Consider the following 22,784-nt stretch of genomic DNA (forward strand, 5'->3'; position numbering starts at 1 on the left):
ACAGAAGAGAAAATGTCACAAAAACAAAATGTTAAGCAACCTTTTTTTATATTATTTCCCCTGAAACAGAATTTCCCCCCAAATAATCACAATTATTTTGCAAGAGAAGCATAGCTATATCATTCATTAAAATCACCCCAGATAAACATATTCTGACAAAAAGATAACAAATTGACCAGATAATTGATAGATAAACAATTGTTTGTTATTAGCTACCTGACATTCATATATCCCATTCAAACATTTCCCCCACATTAATGTACATACTTTCACTTGACACAAAGCAAAACGTTTCATTACCATTGAATGTCAACAAGTGCTCCATGGCATGAATCTTTCTTGTGCCTGACACGCCTTCAGTGTGGCTTTAAGCCGATGACGCTGAATGACAAGGCTATTGTCCAGCAGGTAAGATTCCTTACAAAGAAACACTTTTGAGTAGAAACATGAAAATTTGCCTTTTAGAGTACTTTTAGAGACTACCTAGAGACTTTTGATACTAATCAAACTTGTAGTGTCAATCAGCGGTCTTCACGGCCCTACTCAAATGAGAACAAGGACTGTGTGTTATCTGATCACTTGTTAGGTCTACCTCTCTGCTCCCTATGGCTTCCTTGATCACACTGTAAACATCTAAACCAAAGATTTTCCTTGGAACTTCACCAAGTAGTAAAAAAAAAAAAAGAAATTCTAAAGGACGTCATGTTTATCGAGTCCTAGATTGTAAAAATGGCTTTCTCATGGTCTCAGTTTCAACGTGTTAAACATCCAAGCCTCCATGAAGGCAAATATGCAGATTGCAACAAATCCCAGTGGGTGTGTGACCTTTGGCTTTGGAATGGCTGTTTGGCCGACAAGAAAAAGAAGCAAAGTGGCACATTGACTGCTTGGAGTTCCTTAGCAGAAACACACAGAGCACCACAGTCAGGTGGGTGGAATAATGCATAACTGGTTTCCATCAAAGATAACTGCATAGCTTCATTATTAGTGTGGGCTATGGGGTGTACAGGACTGCAGTACTGCACCAATAAATCCACCTGGTTCACTGTTACTAAAGAGGGTTTAGAGGCTACCAGCATTGTTATACCAGTGGTGATGTCATCATTAGGCGCCACATAATGAACTGACTGACGATGAATCAGACATGCTAGGGTTTGCTGAAATGATGCTGGCTAAATGTGGTAGAGTCCAAGTCATAAAACAAATATTTTCCTGAAGTGAACAAAGACCTTTTCACCATAACAGACGATGAGAGGGGTCATAACAACAGACCCATATCAGTTCATGTGAGCACATGGCTGCAGTCCTTTTGCATCCATGTAAAATTGTACGGGACGATCTCCGAATACAAACATCCTGTGTGTGGGCCTTCATCACGTGATTCTTCACTAATAATAATAAGGCACTGGTAAAGTCTTGTCTTTGGAACAATTAAAAAACAGCATCGCGTTACGCAATATCACATTGTTGGACCATTTCTTAAAAATATTCGAAGCAGGACAAGACTGGGTCCGTATCCTTCCCTTCTGAGATACCAAGGAAGGCTGGAAGGTCTTTTTGCATCGCTTACAATTGAAGCCATACCTCTTTCTCTACATTTGAAATCACATTGTAAAGTCCACCGGTTTCTGTTTTGTGGTACAGGAATATGACTGGTTGGTATGTCTTCTCAGTACAGTAGGTTTAAGTGACAAACTCAAAGCACTGTTTAAATGTGTTCACTCATTCATTCGCTCATTCATTAATACATTCATTTATCCAGCCACCCATACCCTGACACCTCAGGATAGGGACACATATTGCACTTGACTATGAAACTTGCAGGGGCGTTCTAGTTCTAGTCCCCGTCCATCTCCCTACATTTTTCCTCCATCCATCCATCCATCTCCCTCTCTCTCTAACCTCTCCATCTGTTCACCTCTCCTCCACCCCTCTCACTTCCATGCTCGCTCCCTCTGTTTTGGTCCCAGGCTCAAGGCTGCATAGCCCCTGCTGACAGGGGCTCAAGAACAGATGAGGCTATGTTTGAAACGTTTCACGGTGCGGGCCAGTTGGGGCTTCCATGGGTGGAGCTCATATAAGCTGCACACGGTATGTGCTGATCTCCATGGGTTTAAGGCTGATCTCTCCTTGGCTGGGCACTCCCTCCGATTGATGCATCAGAGACAGAGAGACCGGGTAGATGCTCTGGAATCTTAGCTCCGAAAAGAACGTCTCTGTGTCCATCTGGGAGAGAAAACACACCCGTACACACATAGATGGAGTCAGATCAAGTCCCATTTAGAGAGAGACTGAAGAGAGAGAGAATCGCGTGCTCCCGTGAGCTGTCACGTCGTTGGAAAACAAAGGTCGTGAATTGACCGACGTGTTTCCGTCCCCTCTGGATCATATGACTTCAGAACGGCTTCAGATCGCTAGAGGGAAGGCTCCCTCCTGAAAGAGACCTTATTCAAATGTCTCTGTGTGTGTGTGCCTTGCAGTGTGCCTGATGTGGGTGTTCATGCCTGTGTGTGTGTGTGTGTGTGTGTGAGTGGAGGGCTTACCTTTCCACGGGTGGTGGCACACAGTAGGCCTGTGTTCCTGTTGGAGAGGCTGCAGTCAAAGCCTTTCCTGTGTAGAATCAAAGCTGACTCGCCCGACGGCCCTCCTCCCGCCTCCTGCGGGAGAGAAAAGAGATTCTTCACACACCACAAACACACCACTGTTAGGCACACACACACACACGCACCACTGTTACACACACACACGCCACAGACACACCACTGTCACACGTACACACACACAATCCTGTTCTCCTCAACACTGGGGTTATTGTAGAGGCCTCTCTTTCACAGGTCAGCTGCATTTCCACAACCATGTTCAAGAAACGCATTCTAAGGGGAGGGGGGAATGGGAGGGGGTAGAAGTGAGGGGAGTAACAGGGGATGGAGAGGGGGGAGGATAGGATGGAGAGGAGAGGAGAGGAGGGAGAAGAGAATAGAGAAAAAGAGGAGAGCAGTGGGGGTTGTACAAGTCGATCTCATCCCCTGGTGTCCACGGTTTCTGGCTCGATACACCAAGTCGTTGCCACGGTGAATAATAAGTGTAGGTAGAGGTGGTGCAGGCAGGGGCCCTGGCCTGAACCAGACCCGCTCTCTGGTTCTGAACAGTTGGCCTGGATGTCTCAGAGCACCCTCTCAATCGAAGAAAACTAATCGCTTGGTAGATCTCGTCTCCCTGTGGTGCAATTACTGCGATCTGTGACTTCAAAAGTGGCTCTGTTACAGAGTTGGCGAGGCTGCGGCCCAGCGAGGTGCCGGGTGTGCAGCTGGACCGCGGCATCCGGGGAGACGGGTACGGCTGTCTAATCAAGCCAATCATGGATGGAGCTGGCCAGGTCGATATGATCCGGGTTAACACACTGCTATTAAGACTGGAAGACAGAAAAGGAAGGGATGGATGGATGGAAAAAGGAAAAGAAAACATGCCGGAGAGAGACGAAGGGAAAGGAGGAGAGAGATGGAGAGAGAGCTAAAGAAAGGGATGAAGAGAGAGAACTTGAGGGAGGTTAACAGAGAAAGGAGACAGAAGAGAGATAAAGAGAGAGAGAGAGAGATGAAGACAGAGAAACAGGAAGGGCAGAGACGGAGGGAGCTGGCCGGCTGTGACGTCACCTTGGCCTGGATGGTGCGGAGGTTGACCAGGTGGATGTCGCAGGGCATGGAGGAGGCCAGTGGGCTGAAGGGGGCCAGGCCCGGGGCCCCATTCTCAGGGTTCACTGCCATAGGGAGCAGGGGGTGGTTCAGGTACAGGGAGGACATGTGGCTCTGCAGGGAAGGGTAGCTGACCGTCGAGGCCTTCTTTTCCTGGAGAACAGAGCCGAGGGAAACACTGAGCCTTTAAACAAACGAGGACAGAGGTGCATGGATCATCTACACACACAGGACATAGATGCAGCTCTGTGTGGACAGACTAGGTGTCCTACTATAGTTGTAGTTGGATCCAGTGTACAGAGTGTTCATCTGTTTGTGTACCGTGTCTCCTTGACTCCTCCCCTCTGTGTCTCCCTGACTCCTCCCCTCCACCAGCAGGCGGAAGGCGCTGGCGGTCAGCTTGTTATCCAGGACGCCCTGGCCCAGCCCTCGGTTGTCATCCTGGTTGAGGCGGCGGTCCATGATGACCTCCAGCTGACCTGGGGGGGGGGGGGGGATGGGATGTTGGAGGTCACAGGTCAGGTGTGTGGGGTTAAAACGTTAAGCTCACACTGGTTTAGTAGACTCACAAGCTGTCACGTGATCTTACGGAAGGAAATGTGTGAGCGAGTCCACAACAGCTGGGAAAATGAATGATTGACCCACAAACCCAAACATATGTTGTTTACACACACACACCACCCATGAACCCAGATATACACACACCGGGTTTAAGGCTGGCGGCTCCTAGGGACTGAGCGGTGATCAGGGTTAGTCTGGAGCTGTGGTCCTGGATGTAAGCCATACTGGTCATGGGGTAGAAGTTGGCCTGCAGGGGCAGCTTGGCCATGGTCCTCCTGGGTTGGATCTGAGCCACACAGCACATCATTGAAATTGCCTTACATCAACTTTTAAGTCCTCCCAAATAGTTTCAATGCAACTTTTGATTAACAGGCCTATCAAACATAAAATAAAAAAAATAAAAACACAAACATGACCTTCTGATCAGGGAGAGTACAAGGAGGCTATTGATCTGGTGGCTCCACACTCTGATCTGATTCACTGGGGAGAATTGGAACTTTATCTGACTTCACTAAGCCAACCAACTTCCTTTATCTGTGGGCAGACGGTGCTCTAACAGACGGTTTGTTGTCTCGTCTTCTGGGAGCGGGGGGTTTTTGGAGAAGAAGAAAATAAAATCCCCAGCTCATGTCTGATCCCGGATAATCCCAGAGAGCGTGGTCAAACGACGGAAAAGTTGCAAATTGATATTTGGAGGAAAGCAAACGGATTCTTTAGCGAAACTGTGGTGGCATGTCTAATTGGCAACACGGACACATCTGTGCAGAGCCTACTTAATGCTGTCTTAAATCATCTCATTCTGCTTTGAAGCATTTGGCATTCAATTCACAATGTTTAAACCAAACTCGGGGAGATCTTTCGTTTATTTTTTGTCTCTGTTTGGGAAAATGGCTTCATAGCCACAGCTCCTGTGTAGATTCTCTGGCGTGGAGAGCCAACCCTTTCAAAGAGTCAATTAGCATCATCGTGATTCGCTTTTTCATTAACAGCTTCTGAAGTCCAGGAATTCAATCTAGAACAATCCCTCCCAGTTGTCCCCAATGACAGAGAGTGAAGCTGGTCTGTGCAGGCACGATTAGGTCAGGGCTGGAACTGGAGAGGCAGGGATGCCACGCCAGGTCACTGGGTTTGAGGTCTGTATCGGCTCTAATTCAAATGTTCTAGGGTTTCCATGGTGACTTATATCACCAGACGGGACCGGGGTGTCTTGCGTTTTTACATCAACCGACTTGGGCTTCGAACCTCTATCCTTGCACGCCTACTGCACTCTCCGTACTACTGTTGCAACGCATTATGTGTTTTGAACGTTTTATTGAGTCATGTGAACTAGCTGAACGACATTACCAGTCTTTCTACAGAATATTCATAAATTGTGAAGGACAGTCACTGTACATCCCCTTGAATATGTATTTAATGCACCACGCTCACCCACATGGATATACTGTAATGTAGCTGGCTACTTAAACCAGCTGAATCATCGATCTGTTGTTCAGAAGTGACAAAAGGACAGCTGTCTGATATGAACCGTATATGAGAAACACTCGAAACACTTGTACGCAATTGAGAGTCAAAGAAATGGGTGGAGTCCTCGCCCGTGGGCGTGTGTGTGAGTGTGCGTGAGTGTGTCAGACGGAGAAGAGGATCCTACCTGGTAGCCATTGAGATCTGTGAAGAATCGATCCTCGCTGTCCAAGTCAGATGTTATCCTCATTGCAATTTCACGGTTGAACTCCCCCCTTATGTCCACAGTGTTGCAGATCTCTACAGCCTGGCCCTCGACACCTGGGGGGGGGGAAGACAGATGGGTGGGGACAGAGAGATGAAGGGAGATATATATATAATATATATAGATATAGATAGATGTATGTAAAGAGAGAGCAGGAATGCGCGAGGGAAATAGAGATAGATGGATGCATGGGAGGCAGTTGGGGGGATAAAGTGGGATAGAAATGAAGGGAGCGAGAGAGCACAGCAGGAGAAAAGAGGAAGAGAAAGTGTCTTGAAAAGATGAGATGGAGTTTCATATTCGTTTGAGACGTTTCCGATTCATGCACCATGATACAATATCTCTTATTCCAATTATTTTGATTTAGTCATATAAACTTTTTTATTTGATGTAATGCTTTGGAATCAACGTTCTGTGGTTTGGTTTGAGATTTTAATTACTGCAGTAGGTCTATGAACATGCTAATCCCTTCATGGGGATTACATTATATTTTCTGGAGATATGGGATGCAAAAGAACATTGTTTGATATCATAATACCTAACTCTAATTTAATTAATCCACGAGGAGGGTGAAGGGGTGGGGGTTCTCCTGGTTTATACACGTGCCCCAGTTGTTGAGATGAAAACGCGTGCAAACGCAAGCCCTGGGCACGGATATTTAATGTGTCGACTCATAAAAGGGAAAACAGAAATGGAAACGCAGCCTTATGGGTGGATGATGATGGGGAAGACTTCCAGGAGGACGAGTGTGTGCATGGACAACAGTCCATCGCCTGGGTAACAGCAGAGTACAGTGCATTTGATTTAGCAGTAGGGGCGGGGGGGTCGGGGGGGTCAGTCTGGGCCAGTGGAGGTGGGCTTAATGGGGTGGGTGAACCAGCAGTGTGTCCGTGAGAGGATGCAGCTGCCTCAGGAGCAGAGCACTGCGGCTAAATGAAGCGCTGTGTGTGTGTGTGTATCTACAGGCTAGCCACAGTACCGGAGCACTGGAGCCAGACTGAGGAGCCTATTACAGAGATCTATGATGTGGCCCCAGACTCAGGCAGCAGCAAAGGCCCCCGCAGGAGGCCTCTCTGCAGTTGTGGCAAGACAAACACTTTTTAATCCAGAACAAGTACACACACACCTTCCCCTGCTCCACAGCAAACCTTTTGTAAGATTGCCCACTTAATCTTTTCCCCATTTCTTTACAAAAAAAGTTTCAAAAGCAAGCATGATGTTGATTTTTTTGGTGGGTCTGTGTTGTAGATTCGGTCTCAGATAACTTTGCTGTCCTTCTTCATTCCAGAAATCGACATACTACCTTTCACTTGTTGGTCTTTTCTGACAGCTGTGTTTACCCCAGCGAAGCGCAAACCCAGCCGTGGATGCCAGGAAATGCTTCTTCTTACCTTGAAGGTTGTAGAGGCGGATTGTGTGAGTCAGCTGATGGAAGGTGGTGGTGATTTCTGAGAAGATGGGGCCCTGGGTCACTCTGATCACTGGAGGCTTTTTGGGAGTGAACAGCTGTAGGAGCAGGGAGAAAAGGAGGAAGAGGAGGAGAAGGAAGACAATTCAATGTGGCTGTAACCCATCCTAACGCACGCAACATTCCCAGCTCGCCATAAACCGCGAAGAGGAGAAGAGAAAAGGACTTCTTCGAGTTCGGCTCAGCACGCAAGTGGAACAAAGCTGTCAGGGATACCTTGGCCTCCCCGTCAGGCAGAAACAGGTAGGCGCCGCTCTTGTCCCGGTTGTTAGTGGTGCCGTACCAGGCGAACTGGACCTTGATCTGGTGCTCCATGCCGCCCTCCTTCCGTCTCAGCCTCTACAGCGGGGGATGGAGAGGCGGGTCACATGATCCATCTGCACCCCTATCACTACTACAAACAGGCTGCCTCACCCTGATGTTATGTTAGTGGTTGTGAGGTCGCTAGCAAACAAATGTTCGAGTTGTGTTTATTCTCTGAGATTTCTTTCCCGGTTACACCAACACACACACCTGAAACGGCCTTTTATTAGGGGCAGGGCTTATTTAACAATCCGATTGTGAACCACAACGACTTGTTCACACATTGAACAAGTCAAAAAACACAATAACAAACAAACTACTACACAGCAGGCTACCTCCATGAGGCCGGTGGCAGTGGAGGTCCAGAGCTGCAGGTGGGGGTTCTGGATGCTCAGGGGGGTGGTGACGTCCTGGGGGAGCTCCGTGTTGAAGTGGTCGACGCTGACGGTGAGCTGGGAGCCCTCCTGGAGGAAGATGTAGTCCGATTTCTCAGCCACTCCGCTCAGCCCCTCCCCGAGCTGGTACACACCCAGGCCGAGCGCTGGCACTTGGGCCACGAACGACAACTAAAGAGAGAGGGACATCCATGAAAAGGAACGTTTTCAGTTTCGCTTGCTTTGCATGTTTTTTTTCTATTGTAGACATAGCTTTGCATGTTTCAGTATCAAGATGAAGAACTTAATAAACAAAATGTTTCGATATGTGATATTTGGTTATGTTTTACTCACTGTTACCATGTGCAAAGTCCTGCGCTCTTACCTGGAAGGACTCTTTAGAGGCGGTTGTTGCATCCTCCCAGACAGCGCTGACCTGGGAGGGAACGGGCAGGCCGTGGGCAGTGAGCACGCGGATGTGGGGCGTGTTGACGTACACAGTGACCACCGAGGAGCGGTCCTGTTCGGTGGGGTTATAAATGACCAGCGACCTGAGGGGAAACACAAACCAGGCTGTTTGATTTGGAAACCTGATGTGTTTTGGTCGAGTGAGATGGAGATACTTTGGGGCTGGATAGTTGATCTCATGGTGGACCTTACCGAAGCTTTGCACTGATCTTCAGAACCGTCTTCCTTGGCAGCGCATCTTGAGCTGGCTGGATGTCATCCTGAGAAACACAATCATGTGGTCCAGTGGATCAACAAACACACAAGCAAACACAACACGACACCAGTGTCAACGCCTCATCTATTCAAACCTCTTTTCTGTTTCCGACAAACATATTTCGCATTTTGCAATATCTATTTTGCATTTTCTAGCACAGATTTATTTAATCCAGTTCATTTACTCATTCTGTCTCTTGGCAATGCAGTTTGCATTTAGGTTGGAATATTTTTTTATGCATTACAAGACCGAATGTTGCTCCTTAACAAGGAAGCCTCAAGAAGAGGTTACAGCGTTTGGAAAATTGATGTTGACTTCCTGCTTAGGCAATTTGCATATTAAAATCAGCCAATGAGCCTCCTTAAGGGACTTTGCCTGAGGTAAGAGGTAAACACTTCAAAGGTAGGCTACACACAAACACATACACACTCTACAAAACGACACACAAACACACTCTACAAAACGACACACAAACACACTCTACAAAACGACACACAAACACAGAAAGCCTCTGCACGCACACACAGACACACTACGGCACGACGCACGCACTCTTCATCAACATGCACACACGACAGCTTGCTGTAAAAGAAACTGACAGAAAAAAACAACAACATTTTCACAAGAAAGGCTGGCAGGTACTGGAGCACCCTAGAGAGGCCTTCATTAGTGGGGCTCTCAGCACTACATGGCATCTCTCACCATTTGTAAGAAGGAGTGGGAGGGGTCGTGACTGTACGTGTTCTTGTCCGACAGCACCAGCCAATGGGCAGAGTTCACCATCACTTGTTTCACATTCAGGATGGAGTGGAACAGCCTGAGAGCAGAATATAGTAGCAGATCCATCAGAACTAGGAAGGGGATAGGTAAGGACAGACCTGAGCAGAAACTCTGGGGATTCAGCCTCGGTACCTTGGCATCCCTACGGGTCCAGCATTGTGTTATGTTCCCACAGTGTGAGCAGTGTTAGAATGGGCTACCTGGTTCCATAGTCAACCACGACCCAGTCCTTGCCGGTCCCTGTGATGGCGTCGTGGTGCTGGAACAGACCCAGGTTCCTCCTGGCTTCACTTAGAAGCTTGTAGTTCTCTACAGCTGGGAAATCAGTTGGTTTCCCAGAATGCTTTATGCTGGCCATGGCGAGGGAGAACAGGATCTCAGCTGCCCTGGAGGAGGAAGAAAGAGAGAGAGAGAGAGAGAGAGAGAGAGAGAGAGAGAGAGAGAGAGAGAGAGAGAGAGAGAGAGAGAGAGAGAGAGAGAGAGAGAGAGAGAGAGAGAGAGAGAGAGAGAGAGAGAGAGAGAGAGAGAGAGAGAGAGAGAAAAACAGAAATAGTTTGTTGATAATCAAAAGCAACACAGTAGCTGGTTCACTATGAAGCCCCCCTGTCATGGCAAAGCTATGTTGGAGCCACATCCTGTTCTTAAGGGGTGAAACCACAGTGGGACACATTGAAGCTGCCTCTGTAGACAGCAGCACGCCATCACACATAGCAGAGACAGAGACAGAGACAGAGACAGAGAGAGAGAGAGAGAGAGAGAGAGAGAGAGAGAGAGAGAGAGAGAGAGAGAGATAGAAAGAGAGAGAGAGAGAGAGAGAGAGAGAGAGAGAGAGAGAGAGAGAGAGAGAGAGAGAGAGAGAGAGAGAGAGAGAGAGAGAGAGAGAGAGAGAGAGAGAGAGAGAGAGAGAGAGAGAGAGGGAAAGAATGACCTTGAAGACAGCGTCTCTCTCTCAGCCATAATGAGAGCAGACAGACATACACCCCATACTGTGCAGTCTCACACACAACTTGAAAGAAAGAAAGACAATTTCAAGACTCATTTATCTGACTGTGTGTGGAAAACCCACCTTTTGTGCCGTCAAAATGCAAATAACAACTTTGCATTTTGTTGTATACATTGACAGCATATTTCTCTGTCTATTTATGTCAATCTATGGCTATATTGTATCTAAGAACACAGCCCGGTCTCTTTAGGTTTAGTCTGCTCACTGTGGTTTGTTTTGCTTATAGAACAGTCGTAGTTGTGCGAGTAGTGTGTGCGTGTGTGTGTGTGCGTGTGTGCATGTGTGCGTGTGTGTGTGTGCATGTGTGCGTGTGTGTGCGTGTGTGCATGTGTGCGTGTGTGTGTGTGTGTGCATGTGTGCGTGTGTGTGTGTGTGTGCATACAGTATATCTGACTGGGCCTCCAGGCAGTAATGAGGACAGTGTCTGTGGGGTTCCACAGTGGGAGCAACCCTACACCCACACCTAGCCCTCACACAGACCCAGATCCAGGTCGCCACCTAGCCCTCACACAGACCCAGATCCAGGTCGCCACCTAGCCCTCACACAGACCCAGATCCAGGTCGCCACCTAGCCCTCACACAGACCCAGATCCAGGTCGCCACCTAGCCCTCACACAGACCCAGATCCAGGTCGCCACCTAGCCCTCACACAGACCCAGATCCAGGTCGCCACCTAGCCCTCACACAGACCCAGATCCAGGTCGCCACCTAGCCCTCACACAGACCCCAGATCCAGGTCGCCACCTAGCCCTCACACAGACCCAGATCCAGGTCGCCACCTAGCCCACCCATGCGCCCATGTGTGACTGCTCGTGTGTGCGTCTGATGGGTTGTCAGTTTGTCATTTAAAGCATGGGGATAAAACCCTCACAATAAACAGAACATTAACGACATTGTGACTGGCTCTAATCACGAACACTTGAAAATGACACACACACACACACATTTCAATTTTCAATTTGCGTTTGAACTACGATAATGACACATTTTTTCATTAACGGGCATGTGTTTGATTAATTGAATCAAACATCAAAGAGCACTTCTTCTTTGTATCAAGTGTTTGTTACGTAATGACTAATCTAACAGTCTATGAAAACAGTCTGTCTGCTGGCCTGTGGCTATCCTGAGCATATCCTCATCAAGCAACGTGCTCATCTTGAATACATTTCTGTGGAGTACCCTTTACTCCACAGAAATGTTCAGCTCTACAGTCACTAAAAACTCTGGAAGTGTGCTGCTCTTCTCCTGGCTGGAGGGACGCTACCTCCTGGAGGGACATGTGACCCTCATGTACCACAGACAGCCCGTGTCAGAACCCGTTCCTGCTGTACCTGAGGTGAGATTCCAGGGTTCGGTCCAGGCGCTTGTAGAAAGGTCTGGAGGTGAAGTAGCCGCTCCAGTAGTGGTCGTCTCGATCAGCGTAGGTGAAGAAGTCTCCACTCAGCACGGGCAGGGAGGCTCCGGGGACGTCGTTGACTCCGGCGTCCGGCTGAGCCGTGGCCTGCTGCCTCAGGGCCACAAAGTAGTCTGTGACCGTGCCAAACTGGGCCTGGAACACCCACACAGGAAAGGATGTAGAGACGGTCACCAAACAGCACGTCATGTGAGGTCGTCAGACAGTTCTTATATACAGAGCTTTGGACTTTGTAATGTGTCTAGCCAGAAGGCTAGTTCAATCATGTATTCGTTCATTCACCAATACACACCTTGACGTGTAGTTCTGGATGGGAGTTCATGTAGTCAAAGAGCTTCTGATAGTTCTGGAACTGCTGGTCCCATTCTAGAGCCTCTGTGTAGCGGAAGTCGTCCCCTAGAGGCACCAGAACCACCTTAGTCCGGAAGAGCTTGGACTTCTTCCGGTACTGGTCCAGCAACATCTGGACCCTGGTGGAGGTCAGAGAACAACAATGTCAAGAAAGATCATGACATGACAGACACATTTCTGTGTAAAATATGCTTAGACAGCTGAATGCTGTGTTATCTCACTGAGGGGAAACAGGAAGGGAGGCATGGCAGCGAAACAGTGCATGTGTTTGGCTCTTAGTCACCTCTCCTGGATGTTTCCCTCCGTGATTGGCTGCGGTGGCACCCTCCAGGGGCAGCTGACCCGGCCACCCGGAAGTCGTTTAAAGTCAAACTGGCAGCAGATCTTGGGATCCGGCCCACATGTGTGGGGCACGTCGTAGCTGTAGAATGGCATCATGTGACACAGGATATCTGTGCTGGCTTCCTGATCTGCACACAAACACAAGCTTTTTAGAGGAGTCAGGTGGCTGAGCGGTTAGGGAATCGGGCTTGTAATCTGAAGGTTGCCAGTTCGATTCCTGGCCGTGCAAAATGACGTTGTGTCCTTGGGCAAGGCACTTCACCCTACTTGCCTTGGGGGAATGTCCCTTTACTTACTGTAAGTCGCTCTGGATAAGAGCGTCTGCTAAATGACTAAATGTAAATGTAGATGAAAGGACTGTAAAGACAGTACAGAAAAACACGATAAAAATCTATTAAGTTTGAATGAAAGAATTAGTGAATGTGAATGTATATTTTTATGTTATTTAATCGATTCTGCTCTATGTCTAGTCTTATATTTATTAAAACAGAGTTTGTTGTGTTTCCAGGCTGTTACCCACGGAATATAGACATCAAGTTATCTAATTGTGGAATGTAGACCCTCTGGCAATTGGTAGAGACAAACAAACAGAATCTGTTTCTCCCCCTCTCTTCATCTCCCTCACATCTCTTTACACGCTCTCTCTCTCTCTCTCTCTCTCTCTCTCTCTCTCTCTCTCTCTCTACACTATCTTTCTTTACACTCTCTTTTCTCTACACTACTTCCTCTCTTTCTGCACTCTACTTCCCCTCTCTTTCTCTCCGTACTCTCTCTCTCCCTACACTCGACCTCCCCTCTCTTTCTCTCCATTCTCTCTCCCTACACTCTCTCTCTCTCTTTCTCTTGGTATGTCTCTCTCAGTCCTCTCCCACTGTGGAGTGAATGAGAGTTCAACTCTGCGACAGCATAAAAGGAGTATAAAACAGAGAAATGATGAGATCTAATCTAGAGAGCGTGGTCTTCTGTGATTGAAGTTATCCTCTGCTCTGCAGTTAACTAACAATAACAAAACTCATAATAGATCTCCCATCATTTCTACTGGATCAGATTATAAAACTGGTCTGGCAGCTGTCAGTGAGAGAGTGGAGAGCTCAGTAGTTGGGCCGGACAGCAGAATGATCACCAGTCATGTGGCATCTGTGCCCAGTAGCTCTGGATACTCCATCCATACCCACAAACCAACAAAGCCTGTTGTGTTAACAATTGCCAGACATCCCACCACAGATGGTTCCTGGCTAATGTGAATTATCTCTCGTACAGTATGCCCACCCACCCCCCCTCTCCCCCCCGATTACAAGGTTGTGGCACCGTGGCGGTCCAAGTTGCTGTCGGCAACGCTTTCCTCACGTGGAATAGGAGGCGATCATGCTCCTGGCATCCGCATGTTAAAGCGGGTTTACGATCCTCGGGCTGTTAAGAGACCCTGCTTGAACATGTGATACGTGTGTAATTACCACTGGACATGAGACATTTCTCTGCTGAATGCTCGACATGTTACATACTACATGCCATATGCTGCTGTCCCTCATTCTACTGCTGGAGCCTGTCACACAATCTGCTCCCCACTCCGCACACTGGTCTGTCCAACACTCAGCGACACGCAGGTCTGTTGACAACTCCACACACTGATCTGGAGCACACTGGTCCTGTATGTCCAACCCACAACACTCTGGTTTTGTACAGCACGGAACACAGTGAACACTGGAATGTGAAACATCCAAAACACAACACGTTAGACCGCACGATGACCTGAGCAGTCCCTCTGGACCAGACCTCACCACCAGGATCTGCCCGTGTAAATATGTAAACACCAGTTGAAAGCAGCACAGAAGTGGCAGGGGGAGGGAGGGAGGGAGTCCTGTGTGTTCTGATCATCACGACAAGCTCAGCCTAAGCATGTATTATCTGTTTTCTCCCCAGGGATTTATATACTGTATACATTTCATCTCAAGTTTGTTCCCCTTTTAGTCAGCATCTTGTTTATCTTTCTGTGTGAAGTTTCTGGTCAAGGCTAATCTGAGCTCAGCCTTTTAGGGACAGTCTGTGTGTGTTTGTGTGTGTCCATGCATGTATACACGTGTGTGTGTGTGTGCATGTATGTGTGTGTCTGTGTGTGTGTGGGAGAGCACACTCCAGCTACTTGCCCCAGTTTTGTCTCCAGTAGAACTCCAAGCTTTTGCTGGAGGCGAGGTGTTTCTTCACAGAGTAGTGAACTCTTTGGATCAGCATGTTGCTAAGCCCCGCCTGTTTCAGGAGGTAAGCCTGAGTGGGCGAGTGGCCAAACGGGTCCACCGCCCAGCCCGTCACAGGCTTGACCCCTGTGGGAGCAGAGGTCAATGGTCAGGTTGCTGATCGTAGGTATACCACACAATCAACAAATAAATATGACTTCGTTTCCACACAAAGAATGTAATGCGATGCACTTTATAAGACGGTTAAATAGGTCGCTTGATTAAGTTTTGCCCATTGTTCAAGTGCACAAGCCTCCATGGTATCCAAAGTTCTACAAACACACGTGTTATAGTCTTCCCTCAGCTCCAATCCCTAACCTAGCCCAGATCTGTTACTGCACTTACCCAGATTCCTCTCCAGCCATTGGTGCCCCTCCAGCAGCTGGTCGATCAAAGCAAAGTAGTGTGAGTTGGCTTCGTCGGGCATCACCCATCCTCCAGTGGCCATCTCCAGCTGGCCCCTCTCCACCAGACTGGGCAAACGAGAACAGGACCAGACGGTGTCACCAACCCCACACGTGCCTCTCCGCCTATCTCTCCTTGTCAAATATCGGCTGTATAAGAGAACCAATCGGATTCCACACACAACCGAGTGTTTCCCTGACTGTCATAGCTTGAATGCAGAGCATGACCTCTAAGGAAAAGGCCAAGTAGATATAACTATCTATTACTCATGTCACATGATACCTTACTCCAAACCAGTCTAGGGGGCCTGTGCATTTGTGATTACTCCTCTCACTATCTGATCTTAACTGTTTGATTTCCTCCTGGTGTGTGGTCTTCAGAGACACTGTAGTTACAGTGTACAGCACTTTGGAAAGCACCTCCATTTTGGGGCTTTAGTTGGCATTCACTCCCAAGCCATCTTTGGAGAAAACACATTACTTATTAGGACAGGAAACACCTTCCTCTGATTTCTGAGTCAGCCTTTTTTTCCAAGAGTCGGGGTGTTTATTTCAATAGCACACTATACAGTGTGTGTGTGTTTGTGTGTGTGTGTGTTTGTGTGTTTGTGTATCCCTCTGGAGACCCACAAGAAGAGCAGGACCAGCAAAACAACAACAACAAAAACAAATATGACCACTCAGCACTTCCTTAATAGAAACTTCCAAACTGCTCTTCATGGCGTTTTCCAAAAAATGTGACATTTTCAATCAAAAATGTTGTCTGTTCTCTACTACTGGACTGGTGCTGAGTGTGGTCTGACTGTCGAAATGTAATATGCATCAGTATCAATAAAGGACTATTAAAAGGACATATACTTCCATCCTCTAAATAGTTATACTTAATTGGCCTATAAAATGTTAGGATTATAAGGTGTACTGTACAACAGAAAAAAATTCAGTTTGTATGAACTACTTATGCCTTGCTCCTTTAATCATGTGCAAACTTCAATCTTAAACTTGAGACCTTGAATTCAGTCAAGTGAAATATAGAGTACAAATTAAAACAGCAAGAATGCCCTTAAAGAAGTAAACAAGGAATATTGTAAAAAAATATGTTTCAAGTTTGCTTTGAACTCCCGGTGAATCGAATCAATAGTGAATAAATGTTTGTGTCCGATTTTTCATTTCTCTTCATCCTTCACCCAGGCCGGTTGCTACTCTTAATTGGCGTTCAGACTGGGAGCAGGAATGCTGGTTGCATTTCATACAGGGTTAGCGTGCATCTCTCAAGGCTACAGCTGCACTGCCTACCGCCTCCAATCCAGGCCCAGGGAAACGAGAGCATGGCCGATACACCATTTGTGCTCTCTTCCTGGGTCTGCTCTTTGAGACTTCCTGGGTCTGCTCTTAGAGATGGGCAGCTCTCTTCCCTTCCCTCATCTATACCGCCTAGGCATCCACCGCTCCCATCCTCTACAGAAGGACCCCACTCTTACCATGCCTCCCCATTCAACACAACCTCAACACCCAAAGGAACACCCAACGAATTGACAAATAGACCTATAGAAAGAGAAAGAGTGAGTGAGAATTTGAATGAGACAGAGAGCACGGAAAGAGAGATGAAGACAGATTCGGGGGGGGGGGGGGGTAGTATAGAAAGAGACATGGCAAGCTGGGTCACTGCCTTCCACAGGCCACACCAACTAATTGATTTCATGACCCCGGAACGTTTGAAGTTAGTTTAGCCAGTTAAAGCAATTCCAGCCCATTACCGAGTGAGATAGGGCAGAGAATCCTTGCCCTATGCTCAGAAACACAGCTGGCCATTGATTCACTCGCCTTTAAAGCATACTATTGCACTGTATTGCTGACTTTCACTCTTACGCTTACGCTGTACACAACCTTGGTTTAATGGGGAAAAAAGGGAACAGCAGAGTGTCTTAAACCTCCAGAGGGCCATTCGTTTTCCTTGCTTCCACCTTCTGGTTCTCACCACACACTCGTTATGTCAACCACACAGAGCCAGACTCACTAACGAAGAAGCCTCTTCTCAGCTGTGTTAAGTCACAACTGGTGACAAACCAACATTTTGTTCCAGTCATATCTAAAAAGACGTAACGTTTTGGTTGGATAGTTCATAAGTCGATGGCATACTGATGCTTCATAGATGCTTGAATTAACAATGAATACATGTTCAATGCCTACCCTCTTACTCTAACCATAAACAGTTGTTGAAATGCCAAAAGATACACAGCTGACTGTCGGTAAGTAGTTTCTTTCTAAAGATGACCCGAATGAAGTGCTCTCAGAATAAAGATCGTCTCTCTGAGCTCTCTGTAAGATTATTTCTGTTCACCTCTTGACAGCGTCTCTCTTCTGGTCGTCGATGCTGTCCCACCACTTGGAGAAGTACGAGATCTCGGACCAGATCATCTTCCTCCTGTGGTCCTCATGGAGCTTCACCACCATGTTGTTCAGGATGTGCTGCGTTTGGTCTCGGTAGTAGTCGTCAAAGGTCTTCAGCCAGCCTGAAAGAAACAGTGACCATACATCCCCGCTGAATGAGAAGGACATGTCCAGTGCACTGGCTCCCAAACATGCACACCTGCAGACACACACGCATGCCCATTGACTCACTTTCTATCTCACTCACCAACTCAATCATGCAGTCAATCAGTCACTATGGTTTTGTGGCTAAGTTGGGTAGTGTGGTGCTTTAAACGCCAGTCCCAGAATCACTCCCATTAGCCATTACATACACTACGAATGAACGCAATCACTGTGAGCAGGAAATGTGCTACATGCCACTTATTTTTCTCATGAGCATATTTCCAACGAGAATCCTTCCATGCATGAATGACTTAAAGGTTCAAATAAAAACGACAAGAATTGAACTCATCGTCAGCATTCCTTCAGAGCCAAAGATTAGATAAGATACGGTCAGCACTAGGAATTGTCTATGTGTGTTTGTTTCTTTGTTTAGCCAGTGGAGACAGTGTAGGCAAATAGACAATTTCTTATCTGGATTAAATGAGGAATTCAAGGCAGGGGCATCTCATCCAAAAGCCTCACACACACACACACACGATAGTGTTTGTCAGCTCACACCCTCCCTTTTACTGAACTGAAGACAGTAATGGCTTCACTCACCAGTCCTCAAACAAAAGCAGTTCTACCTATCCAGGTTCATTAGGTGTCGAACATCCTATAATAATTCACTATTGACGAGACCAGACATGTTCGTGTCGAGACGAGAGCAATACCCTCACCAAAACCCAGACCAATCACGCCTACGCCAAGTTTGATAAATGTGAGTTTGTTAACTATAGTCTGTTCCTTGACTCTAACCACCACCAATACTGTCAGAACTATGCACTTTTTATGTACTTTCTATATGCAGTATTTGTATTTCACAGTTGGTATTTCGTTAAATTAACTTAAATTACTGAAGTTTGTTTAAAAAACACATTCAATTGAAAACCCACAGGATGGTACTTTGTAAAAAACTATTATTTCTGATTTCCGAGGTCTGAGTTGTGTGAGGCTCTGGCTGAATAGTTTTCCCTGTAGTGAAGCAGGAAGCCCCGCCTGTCCATCTGCATGGCATCTTGCCTAGTTTATGTTAAACAGAACATGTCTGTATTGGTAAACTGCGGCTGTGCCCAGTATCCTGGTCAGACCAGAAATACAGCTGCTGTCACTGCTGAGGAGTCACCTGCGGCTGTGTAACCAATCACTGTTCAGGTTACAAAATAATGGAGCCATGTCAACTGAGGAACAATAACAGCCCAGGATATGAGCTGGGTCTGAAGCGGGGGCAGGGGCAGGGGCAAGGTTAATAGCTTGCACATGAGGTAGAGGACACAAAAGAACAGCACTCCTGTTACCAACTAGCCCCGAGCCCTTAGAGAGGGCCATCATTGGTGATCACTATGCTTTTACCATATTATACGCATGCACTACACACACCACAGCACTGCAAAAACACAGACACGCACACAAGCACACACACATCTCAACCACGCCAAACACACACTTCCAGTACAGCTGCCCTCCGAGTTCTTGTCTAAGGTTGAGGTGTGACTGGGCATAACTGAGGGAGACAAAGACTGAAGGCCTCTCTTTCCATTGTGTCTTTAACCAGTCTCTTTATATCCAGTCTCTCTCAACTATAATCTCTCAGCATATCAGATATAGTATTTTATCCATGTATAACGTTCACTTTTTGTCATTTGATTTGACCATTAATTATTTCATGAATTCCATGAATCATTGACATAGTAACTCAATTCTATGTATCCACAAATCAATATCACTGTCACAAAGGACACTAAGGAGTTGCGGTCGATGTGCTGTAACATTGTCTGATTCTATTTGCCCACCAGGGTCGTTGTGCGAGTGTGGAACCACGAAGACCTGCAGAGGCTGGGAGTCCCATTCGTTGTTCTGGTAGGTGATGTCGAAGCCTTGCTTCCATACCCCCCCGTCAGGGTTGTCAAAGGTCAGGAGGTCATACACGTCCAGTAGCTGGAGAGGAGAGAGAAGAGCCAATCTTTAAACCTCTTGTTTACATCCTGTGCAGGTTACATGGACATCTCTCTAACAGAGGTTCAACAGTTATTGAACTCCATTTATTTGTATTGTGATATTTTCAAAAGGTTAATGTCCTAGGGTTGATGTTTGGGCAAAATGATTGCACAAAACAACCACCAAAACAGGACCCACTATCCTTATAAGAGATCCCCCAAGATGTGTTAACTCCTACTGGACTATCTTTGACTGGATTGGGAGAGTTAGTACTTAATTAATACTGATTATAAGACTTCTAATTCCAATCCATGTGACAGGTTAAGCACACACTATGAAAAAGAGAGAGAGAAAGAGAGAGAATAGGAAAGAAAAAACGGTTTGAGTACCTGTCCGTTATCATGCATAAAGACTAACCTGGACTCCCTCAGCAGGTTTGGACACCTCCCTGGAGGCAAAGCGGCAGTCGTCGGGGTCGACAGGCAGGACCAGGGGAGGCGAGGGCAGCAGGTCCGGGTAGGTGCCCTGGCTGACATTGCCCTCCCTGCCGTCCTTCACCTGCTCCTTCAGGTTGATGACCGAGTCTCTGATATTGCCGATGATCTCGTTGTTCTCCGCCAGGAGCCTCTCCAGATGGTCTATCTTGTCCTGCAAGTAGGAAAGCTGGCCCTGGGGGGGGGGGGGGGGGGCATGTTTAAGGAATGCTCCAAAAAAAGGAGACATCATTTAGACATTCGACTCAGAGTACAGCTGTTGATGCTGCCCTGGGAGCTATGGGGAGGAGATGGAACACCACTGCATAGAAGGGCAGCTATACACGTTGACAATGCCTCATGTGACACTTCTTTGTGTGTTCGCTGGAAGCATAAAGGAAGGGGAAGGCAGCCAGTTGATAAGCTGGGACAGGATGCATGTCAAAGCCCTTTCAAATATCATGTTCCATTAAGTGATCAATTCATCTGTTAAGTCATATCCGGTAGCGTGTTTGCTCAGACTCTGTAAATTTTTCACCAGCTATGACAAATCCCTCTTTCTCTCTAGAACTAAACTTAACAAGACCTGTGATCGATTCTGGGGAGGAAGGGCTGCTCTCTCCACCCTGAAATGCTCATTCTCGTTGGACTCTCCAGGAAGTCACGCGTTTCATAGTCGTCGATTGGAACTCTCCCTCTCGGTAGTTGACACGTCTTTTTAAAATGCAACAGCAAGGAAACATGTAGTCCACCGTTTACATATTATGAGTCCCCCAGTAAGAACAGACAATGAATGACACAGACTCGAAATTCTCCAACAGACACACGAAATACAAGACAAGACAGTTGAAGCCAGTCAGTTGGTTACCCTACCAAGCCTACTAGATAAACAGATGTGTAAAAAAAAAAGCAGTGGAAAAACTTACATTTGGAAACTTATCTCCTCCGTTGCTTGGGTTTTTAGAACGATCTAATTGAAGGTGATCCAGCATCAGGTACAACGAAAATACAACTACACAAAATATGGCACTTCCAAAAACTGTGAACTGACGACTAAGCTTCATTCTTTGCTATATTACAGAAACAATTTGTAAAAAATAAATTACAGCATAATGGTGCCTACGTAGTGAGACTTCCAGTTCAGCCTATTCCTTGACTCCGTAAAAAGGAAGAATGTCACTAGACTAAAACCAGCTAAAAGTTGTATAATCCGTCTTGATGTCGGCTATTGCAATGGGATTGTTCATTTTCTTCAGCCCGTTAAACTTTGAGAGATCAATTTAATTTGACAGACGACATCCCTGTAGCCTAAATGCAGTTTACATTTGGCGATTCGCTTGATTCGGGACAGCAAAGATCACTTGGATCAGTGCCGACGAAAACTCGTCCTTCCTGTATTTGCTTTCAGTTAAAAATAAAGTGGGTAAGCGAAAAACAAGGTATGATCGGGCGCCGCCTACTGACTTGATACTTTAGTTGGGTTTGTCCAGGTTAGGTAGCCTAATCCTATGCGTAACTTCAGTTGCCAACTGCAGACACACCATGCGTAAAACGTTGCCATCTAGTTCTCCGGGCACTGACCGTCTCCAGTTGAGTTTCCAAACCAAAAAGCACCTCTCCCAATAGTTACGTTTTTTGTTTTTTTTTACCAAAAGTTTGTAACACATCACATCTAGCGTTGGTTATCTGGGGAATCACAGTAGTGATCCAAAGTCCAAGGTTTCTACATGGATTGTATTTTGATAAAGGCTATCGTTCCTGAAACATCTAGAGTTAAACTGAGAGAAAGTGTTCCAGATGTGCAGCCATGTCATGACAAATATAGCCAAACAGCATCTGTAGAAAGATGTTCTCCCGACTAAAATATCATATCTGCGTCCATGCTTGTCATGGACATGTTATAGACTAACTACTGGAAATAAATCCACTAGGCTAAACGTTTTATTGGTTTGCATAAACAAACTACAACCGCGCAAGCCCATCTGTCGCGCTGGGGAAAAACCTATCCTACAGCCCTCTCTTTCTACAGGCTGTAGTTTGATACAAGAGAACTCGGTACACGCCTCCTTTGACATCATATGATGACGAAAATATGTAGCCCAATTATTTAATGGAGGGAAAGAGCGTATAAAACAATATTGTAGCCTAAGAACAGTGTTGCAGTGGTGACATTTGCTGAAATTTACATTATTTGAAGTTAGGTGTGTAGGCTATGCAATATCGGCATACTCCTCCACATACCCTGCACTACACTAGCCTACTGATGTCAAGAACATATTATTTAAAAACATAGAAATATTTTTCCCAATAACAATTTTTACATTTGAAACTGACTGTTCAGTACCTACAGTGGTATGAGATATGAAAGTGATTGTGGTTTGTTTCGTTTGTCTCTATAAACCTCAGGAATTTATAGTCTAATTGAAACA

At 46.5% G+C, this 22,784-nt stretch overlaps 1 protein-coding gene across 2 annotated transcripts; it reads right to left on the bottom strand.

The window, feature by feature from the left end:
• Positions 1–29: 29 nt before the first annotated feature.
• man2a1 (mannosidase, alpha, class 2A, member 1) lies at positions 30–22,298 on the bottom strand. Of its 2 annotated transcripts, none has more exons than XM_062478975.1 (22): positions 21,282–22,298; positions 20,300–20,551; positions 19,738–19,882; positions 17,712–17,883; positions 15,315–15,442; positions 14,883–15,056; positions 12,680–12,866; positions 12,338–12,515; positions 11,963–12,180; positions 9,829–10,014; positions 9,551–9,665; positions 8,785–8,852; positions 8,510–8,675; positions 8,086–8,316; positions 7,664–7,786; positions 7,371–7,485; positions 5,902–6,035; positions 4,398–4,539; positions 4,014–4,171; positions 3,654–3,845; positions 2,544–2,678; positions 30–2,226 (listed from the first exon to the last, which is right to left on the bottom strand). In XM_062478975.1, exons 1-22 carry the CDS (start codon positions 21,417–21,419, stop codon positions 2,074–2,076), a joined length of 3,510 nt encoding a protein of 1,169 aa, XP_062334959.1. In that variant the 5' UTR covers positions 21,420–22,298; the 3' UTR covers positions 30–2,073. The 2 variants fall into 2 exon arrangements, with proteins under 2 accessions (XP_062334959.1, XP_062334960.1); XM_062478976.1 differs by having other exon boundaries at positions 2,544–2,657; positions 21,282–22,295.
• Between the last annotated feature and the right edge of the window lie 486 nt (positions 22,299–22,784).

The sequence above is a fragment of the Osmerus eperlanus genome, chromosome 14 (assembly GCF_963692335.1).
Source record: "Osmerus eperlanus chromosome 14, fOsmEpe2.1, whole genome shotgun sequence".
Taxonomy (NCBI): domain Eukaryota; kingdom Metazoa; phylum Chordata; class Actinopteri; order Osmeriformes; family Osmeridae; genus Osmerus; species Osmerus eperlanus.